The sequence below is a fragment of the Fusarium coffeatum genome (assembly GCF_003316985.1).
Source record: "Fusarium coffeatum strain FIESC_28 chromosome Unknown BRIP53273_contig_386, whole genome shotgun sequence".
NCBI lineage: Eukaryota > Fungi > Ascomycota > Sordariomycetes > Hypocreales > Nectriaceae > Fusarium > Fusarium coffeatum.
The window spans coordinates 3456-11538 of NW_022158175.1; the positions used below are offsets into that span (position 1 = coordinate 3456).

The window sequence follows — 8083 nt, forward strand, 5'->3', positions numbered from 1 at the left end:
TTATTCATCCTGAACTACGCTAGGCCTCTTGCAATCAAAGATCTAAGAGCCGTGGCTGTTGATTCGCCAGTTAACAGCCACCGACCTTGCAGCAATTACCGTGACGATGGTAATCTTGCAACTGGAGAAGAATTAATTAATTACACCACATCCTATTCTCCATCATGACCTAATTGCTTGTCCTTGTAGACGGCTTAGCCTGTTTTTGCTTGTAGGCCTCCGTCTCTGTAAACACGTGTTGGTCATGGAAGTTAATGTCCTCTCTTTCCGCCCCGCGAATCGTTCAAGGCTCAGCCGTAGAGTACCTTAGTCAAGGGTAAACGAATCGCATGATGCTTCTGCAAGAAAACATCCATGAACGAGCTCGAGTACGGATACTATTGCACTACCGCATTGAACTGTATTCAATCATGTAAATATCGACCTATACTTGCGTCAGACATTCATACCTCTTTTCATCACCTATGCTCTATCTGATGGAACGACGGGAAAGATGGGCTCAATTACTCGGTCTCAAGGCTTAGGTGGTGGCTGTTTGACCTAGAAATGTCATCACCGCTTTATTATTGCATGATTCGACCCTGCATAGCACCATTTGACTCGCAATACCGCCTCTATTCTTTGTGAACGCTCATGGACTGGGCTGTGCAAGTCTATTGGCGCACTTTGCTGTTCAGTCAAGATTCACACAAAGCCTGCTGCTGCTTGTGTTTGCAGTATAGATGCACTCAGACAAAGTTCGTATGATGCAACAGCAGGAATGTCATCAAGCTCAGGGATATTGTATCCCCCACCGTTTTGAGCTTTTGTCATGGAACAATGAATGGTATCTTGCGATATCTTGAAATCTCAACAAAAAATACTTCCGAGACAAGGGGAGATAAGCCTCAAGTTCAATACATGAATTTGGTCTCGTTTCCGCCTTCACAACACCAACATCTTAAAAACATACTGCTTCGACCTTGTAGACGCACCGGCTCTCCCTCGCCGAAACTTAGGAATTCTAGTACCGGCCTGAAGACATATCTAAATGACCATGTCGTACAATGCTAATGTTTACACTCGAACAGCTGTGACAACCAAAAAGAATGAGGGCTGAAATAAATATCATCTATTCCACTCAGCAGATGAAAACGTAGTTTGAAACTTTAGAGTATCAGAAAGCAAACAACCTTGGAGAAAGCTTAAACCTAGGTACTGTTCCGATTGATATATTCCTAGCAAGCAACTTATCCCACACCCGTTAAGCTTCTATTAATGTATGAAAGTGCCGTATCTACTATCAACATAGTTCACACCCAGAGAGTGTCTGATAGCAGGTTGGTAGTTAAATTTGTTTGCTACCGAAGTAATTGGAAATCGTGGTCCTTTGTTCAGAGTATACATAACTCTCCATCACATTGGATCCGGCCTGATTCGCGCCATGCTATTTGCCTTAATGAGTGGCTGTCAGATCTCAAAGAAGAAAGCGTGGCGCAATAGGAGCAGTGATGCTTTCCCGAGGCTCTGCACTGGCACTTGCACTTTGTTAAGAATATGGTTTCTTTGTGCGCGCAAGAATCGACTGCACGCCTCGACTGCGCAAGGTTCAGTCCTGACTCTTTTAACGTTCTTTGAGCTGATTTTCTGAAGGCAGCAGCAGGCCAACCCCACAGCAGCAGGCTTCCGTGCTGTACTTAAATTCATAGTATAAAGGACTGCCTCTCCTCCCGCATGAATAAGGCGAAATTCATCTTTCTCTCACAAACATCCAAACATCTTCAATCTCAGCAGCAATCGACGCCCACACTTTACACAAATCGATCAACATCAACATCAACCGTCTAGTCTATCTCGACATCTTACTAAGCCCCAGGCACTTAAAACAAAGGGTCCTTCGTTAGAATCGCAGCCCTGCACCCCAAAAGGTACGTCGTTGGTTAGAAGCTCAGCCCCACGCTCAGCCGCCCGAGTCTCCGACAGACCCCGCCCCTCAGAGATTGGCTAGCAGGCTGGTTACCTAACCTACCAGCCTACCTCACTAGATTCCTCCAACTTCCATCATCACCCAAAGCAAAACTCCAACCAACATCACTTCGCCCTTTCTTAGCCCTCAGAACTCACGCTCACATATCCAGAATTCCCAGAATCCATTATAACCACATTCAAAATGTCTGAAAGTGCCCCTGCTCAGAAGGTCTGGCTGGCCTCCAACGATAGCGCCAACATTGAAGTCGGTAAGTAGCGCCACTCTGTGACGTTTTTGCCCATCAGTTACTAACAATACCAATAGACCGTGTCGTTGCCGAACGATCAATGCTGATCAAGAACATGCTCGAGGATGTTGGCGATGAGTCCATCACTCAGAGCAACCCTATTCCTATTCCTAACGTAAGTTACCTACATCATTGTTTCTTTGCGACCATTTCTGACATGTCATCATTTAGGTCAACGAGGCCGTCCTCCGCAAGGTTATTGAGTGGTGCGAGTACCACCGAAACGATCCCCCCCAGGCTCAGGATGATGAATCCGACGCCCGCAAGAAGACTACGGATATCGAGGAGTGGGACCAGAAGTTCATGCAGGTCGACCAGGAGATGCTCTTCGAAATCATTCTCGTACGTTTACTTTCCATTTTCCTAACAAGAGATCAGATGCTAACATACAACAACAGGCTTCCAACTACTTGGACATTAAGCCTCTTCTCGACGTCGGTTGCAAGACCGTTGCCAACATGATCAAGGGCAAGTCGCCAGAAGAGATCCGCAAGACATTCAACATCACCAACGACTTCACCCCCGAGGAAGAGGAGCAGATCCGCCGTGAGAACGAGTGGGCCGAGGACCGTTAAACATCTTGCGACGGAACAAAGTAGGGAGGGTCGGAGGGGCATCAGTTCACCTCGATGCCCAGATGGTTTGCCAAGCTTCTTTCGCGTTGTGGCTACGCAGACCTGAACCGCATGAATTTTATGAGTCATAAGGACCGCATCAGGCGTTAGATTTTGGTTTTTTGGATTGCTTTGGCCAGGGTTTTTGGCATGCTTGATCGACGAAGAGGGCTTGCTGAGCCTGCCCTCTAGAGATCACCGCAAGTTCCATCGAAGCAAGGTCTAGCTAGATACTTATCGCTGGCAGATAGAACGTAGCTTCGGTCTCAATAGGACTTGAATGCATATTTCCCATCATTTTCGGTCTCGCAATTGCTCATAATGATTGAGGGCGTAATAGAACATCATCTAGGCATGACTTGTCACAGTGGGCATTCATGATATTATTCAAGTTTAGGACGCGACGCGAGTTAATTCGGCTACTTAAGAATGCATCAGCATCTTAGAGTGTACAGTCAGCCGCTCATCAAGACGGCAGGACAGATTCACTCCCTTTGCGGTTCACAAATCAAGTGGTCAACATCTGTGTAGTTCAGGCCCGTTTCTTTTGGGGGCATCAGATCTTTTGCATTCCTTTTTCCCTATGACCGTTCGTGACATGCAGTAACCGCAATAATCGATAAACCAGGCAACCAGCCCATCCCCACCGTGCGTGTGCGCGTACGCCAACGACACGGTCCCATAGTTCACGCCATAACAAATCAATCCCCTCTTTCCTTTAACGTCATCGTGATACCATGCCCAAGAGAGAAAAAGTCGGGTGCTGGGGGTGGGCAGCGGCTGAGAAGAAGCTGCTTAGATACCGATGCGGGTCTTGCGCCAGTGCCTTCGCTTGGCGTTGTAGCTGTTGAACAATGTTAGTGAAATGTTTCCTTTGTGTTCGTTGGGGGTGCGGTAGGCGAAATCGTAGTCGTCGTTGCGCGAAAAAGGGATTAAACGCACCGGATGGTGTTGCCAGTTCGGAGGCGAATCCACTGAGGCACAGGGCGGTTCTGCTTCTGCGCCTTGGCAAGCTTCTGCTTGGTTCGGAAAGACTTGTGGCTCTGTAGGAGAAGAAGCATTAGCGATCGGGTGTCGTGGGAGCAAAACCCTCGACGCATCGCAGCCTTTTCATCATCATCATCAACCTCATTATCAACGGTGACGCGGCGGGAGAAAAATCAAGTATTCAGTCGATACAACATCATCGATAATGAAGAGAGCGATAGAGCGTGCGTGCGAGCTTCGAGGGCGTATAGGTAGGGGTTGTCCATACCGGCATGGTGACGGCGTTGATGGTCGAGTCGGTCGTTGCCAAATGGTGATCAAGTCTGAATGAGTAGGTTGCAGACGTCTAAGAATTTTGGCGCACAAATGGAGGGTGTAAAAGCCCTAGTGTGGCTAAACGCTGTGGCGTAGCAAACAGAGGTTAGTGCCTGAGGCTGTAGTTTTAGTGATGTCGATTCTGCTGAGATCAGCGCCCTTTTTTTGGTTTTGGCTCGTGACTCTCTTAGCTTGGGGTCATGACAAAATTAGCTCGGAGCAGGGATATGGGTCTAAGGGACTCGTTACAGTACAGTACGATGCCTCGTGAATCTTTCACAAGAGAGAATGACAAATGGTGTTTAACAAAATGATCATGAATATGATGATCGTCTGTGGCTGGAGAGGTTCATTTCTTAACATTGTCAAGCGTAGGACACAACTAGATGTGCTTAATGGGTGGCTTATTGTCAGCCATCTAGACGAACGCCTCTGTCTCAGGCGACTTCTTTGAGAGCATCATGCTGTAGCATTCCTAACGGAGTTGCTGTCATCCAGGGGTTGCCATATGTTCGGGTGGTTTGATAGTATATAATGAAAATACAGTAAGACATATTGTACATTCCTAGGTACCTATTGTATAACAAGACCTTTTATTTGATGACAGAGTTTGCTATGAACCAAGTGAATACGACCAAGGTTCCCACGTTGAATGCCTTGAACAGGTCGGTGACTGAATCATGAAGGAGTCGAGCATGCAACACCTATCATCCCCTGGTGTATGTCCAGATAAAGTATACGTACCGGGGTTCAAGGCTGAGGCCCAGTGGACCGGTTTATTTTGTCAAGCGCTTGGACCAACCCCATGTCGCCAAAAAGAGCAACTTGTCCATCAAAGGCCCAGGTGCATTAACTTACAGGTCCAGAAAAGGGGATCTCTAAATTACGTTACCGTACTGTAACTTTTCTACTGACTTGATTCGACTTACTAAACATAAGCTGGATCTGTTGCCACGAGACACGACAAAACTATAAACCAAACTTGGACCTTGACCGACACTTGACGGCTCCAACTACCACGTATCTCTCTCTCCCGTCCTCTTCTTCTTTGTCCAGCCGGTGCTAGTACTATACGAGACGAGCGAGATCCAAACGAATCAACTTGCACAAGATACCACGGAAGCATAATAGCGAAAGAAACGATACATCTTATTCATCATGGGCAACTCGATGTCATGGTTCTCCAACCTACTGTTCACGAAAAAAGAGATTAGAATATTGATTCTCGGCCTGGTAGGATGACGTCTGTCCGGCGGTCGTCTGTTCCGAGACGCTAACGAGACGGCATCATAGGATAACGCAGGCAAGACAACACTGTTGTATCGACTCAAGGTCCGTTCCGCTTCAGTTCCTGCGCGCATACGATATAGACTAACCGGTTATTCCAGGTTGGCGAGGTCGTCACAACGATACCTACGATCGGTTTTAACGTCGAGTCTGTCACATACAAGAACCTCAACTTCAATGTCTGGGTACGAAACCCGAACCGCTCCAGCTTCGCAATACACCAGTAGATACTAATGCAGGCGGCTTTGCAGGATCTCGGTGGTCAAACAAGCATCCGACCATACTGGCGGTGCTACTATGCCAACACAGCAGCTGTCATCTTCGTCGTGGACTCTACCGATATCGAGCGATTACATACGGCCTCGGAGGAGCTCTCGGCCATGCTGAATGAGGAGGAACTCAAGGATGCAGCGCTACTGGTTTTCGCCAACAAGCAGGATCAGCCCGGCGCCAAGGGCGCGGGCGAGATTTCCGAGGCGCTGCGTCTTGGTGAACTCCGCGACCGCAATTGGAGCATCATGGCATGTTCGGCGGTCGACGGTAGCGGTGTGAATGAGGGCATGGATTGGCTTGTGGTGCGTAGCCCCGAGGCGACCCCAACGATAACCAAGAAAGCTAACATGTTTCCAGCAAACCGTCAACCAGGATTAAGCCCCGAATGACGATTTCTTCTTCTGCCTCGGTTTGGCATTGTACAACAGACGACATGAAATGATAGTACCACCTCAACCGTTCCGTCGCAACCCCCGGTAGACAACGCATACAAGGGAGAGGAGGGAAGGGAAGGTGAAGGGAAAGATATGAAGTAGAATAACTCGGCGTCTTGGAGAGAGAAATTGGAGCTCGTTTTTTAATTAAAGAAAGGGACGAATGGTATGGGTGGTGCGGTTTGTGGGAAGATGGGGAGGATATATGATAGTATAACTTTATAATGCTACGATCCAGGTCCGATTGAGCCCTGGTTACGATTCTCCACGGATGACTCGAGTCACCTGCTACATCATGGGTCAGATATGTTGACTTCGGTTAAACAACCAAGCTTATGGTATACAGAAACTGTGTCAGTAAGACAACTGGGGTGCATCAGCTTGGCGGTCGGTATTCCAGTGTTATGTCTTGGAATGGTGCATTGTTAGAAGAACATATGCGGCTTTCACTGAACCCCTGCTTGCATTTCCCAAGCCAATAAAGCGCACAGTTCAATTTCATATGTATTCTTTGTAGCAAGGGGATTGGCATTCCTTATCGCCTACTGCCTCACTTAACTCGTCGAAGTCGCTCTTTAGGGGCCATCTGGAGGATATGCAAACGACTCTTCGTCCACCAGAATAGCGTCTGACTTCAGCGTATCAGAAGAACTGCCCCCCAAAAGCATAAGAGACGAAATAATTTGGTCATTTTATATCAGCTTAGACTAGCACTTAGGCTACTTTATTATAGTAGCCTAACCCTTAGAGGACAATTCTTCTGTCCCCTACCTGTGCTGCTCAGGCTGTTCTCTTGGTCTGGAGTTTCCATTGGTAGCTTTTTGCCAGTGAATAATGATTCTGCAGAATGGGAGTTGCAACATTTCGAGCCTTTGCGCAACGAAGGGGCTCGCCGATGAGGTTTTCAAGCTCAATGTACTGGCTCTGCAGGTATGTCAGTAAGTAGGTCGCAGACATCGATGCGCGAGGTCAACACTTACCTTTCGGACATCTACCAACATGCTTGGCGGAACATGTGTCTCTATAGGCTCGGTCGTAATGGTAGATTCGATCATCTCATCGGTGATCTCCTGCCCATAAGCAGCCGCAGTAGCTTGAATCTCTCTCATGCCAGGTCGTACAACCTCATCGACAAGACCAGGACATAGTTGTATGTCACCGGTATCTAGATTGGCCAAGGCGCCAACCGGGTTATATACAGCATTGTAAAGAAGTTTCTTCCATCGTGAAAATGCGACGTCTGAGTCATAATGGCAGGTACATCGTCCTCCTGCGTTGTAGCGAGCTACAATGTCTCTTGCTCGATCAGCAGCGTCGCCCACGTCTCGAAAAGGTCCTATACGCAGCTCATCGTGTAGATTATGTTCGATAGTTCCGGACTCAGGCTCTGATGAACCACAGATGCTTATTCCTGAAAGGATAATGTTGTCGGGGAATGCCTCCAAAAGAGGAACCTCGATATTGAGCCCATTCTGTAGGAGCACGATGGTGGAATGACCAGGCGTAACAGCCGGACGAATCAAATCTGCCACAGGTGTAGATACATCTGGGGTATTCTTGGTGGCACAGATGATGTAGTCAAATGAGATGCCGGATTGGGAGACATCAGGCACATCTGATAGGACTGTGCATCACGGTCAGCAAAGGAAGACAAAGCAGGGCTTTGACAAGTAACAGTTACAGTGTAACTCAACCTACTTTCAGTTGGTCTGAAGCCACGAACTTGGCCGTGATCAACAGAGTTGATGGTGAAGCCACGCTCTTTGACTATGTTGTAGCTTGAACGCAGTACAGCTGTAACTTGAGCTTGTCCTCCGAATTCGAGGTTGAGGGCAGCCATGCAACCAATTCCTCCGCAGCCGATGAGTAGAATTCTTGCTTTGTCCATTTTTTATCAGTTTTTTTTTTTTTTTTTTTT

The 8083-nt window shown here is 47.6% G+C and overlaps 4 protein-coding genes across 4 annotated transcripts; 2 read left to right on the forward strand and 2 right to left on the reverse strand.

Annotated features, from left to right (window-relative positions):
• Positions 1 to 2149: 2149 nt before the first annotated feature.
• FIESC28_11351 (uncharacterized protein) lies at positions 2150 to 2830 on the forward strand (the record flags this gene model as incomplete). Its single annotated transcript, XM_031165475.1, has 4 exons — positions 2150 to 2216; positions 2273 to 2370; positions 2427 to 2597; positions 2654 to 2830. 4 exons carry the CDS (start codon positions 2150 to 2152, stop codon positions 2828 to 2830), a joined length of 513 nt encoding a protein of 170 aa, XP_031010463.1.
• Positions 2831 to 3664: 834 nt separating this feature from the next.
• Positions 3665 to 4130, reverse strand: FIESC28_11352 (uncharacterized protein; the record flags this gene model as incomplete). Its single annotated transcript, XM_031165476.1, has 3 exons — positions 3665 to 3713; positions 3812 to 3912; positions 4125 to 4130. The coding sequence occupies 3 exons, from the start codon at positions 4128 to 4130 to the stop codon at positions 3665 to 3667; spliced, it is 156 nt and encodes a 51-aa protein (XP_031010464.1).
• Positions 4131 to 5329: 1199 nt separating this feature from the next.
• FIESC28_11353 (uncharacterized protein) lies at positions 5330 to 6109 on the forward strand (the record flags this gene model as incomplete). The annotated part of the gene is made up of 5 exons (XM_031165477.1): positions 5330 to 5404; positions 5465 to 5503; positions 5560 to 5643; positions 5698 to 6033; positions 6089 to 6109. The coding sequence occupies 5 exons, from the start codon at positions 5330 to 5332 to the stop codon at positions 6107 to 6109; spliced, it is 555 nt and encodes a 184-aa protein (XP_031010465.1).
• Positions 6110 to 6945: 836 nt separating this feature from the next.
• Positions 6946 to 8053, reverse strand: FIESC28_11354 (uncharacterized protein; the record flags this gene model as incomplete). Its single annotated transcript, XM_031165478.1, has 3 exons — positions 6946 to 7089; positions 7146 to 7789; positions 7864 to 8053. The coding sequence occupies 3 exons, from the start codon at positions 8051 to 8053 to the stop codon at positions 6946 to 6948; spliced, it is 978 nt and encodes a 325-aa protein (XP_031010466.1).
• Positions 8054 to 8083: the final 30 nt, after the last annotated feature.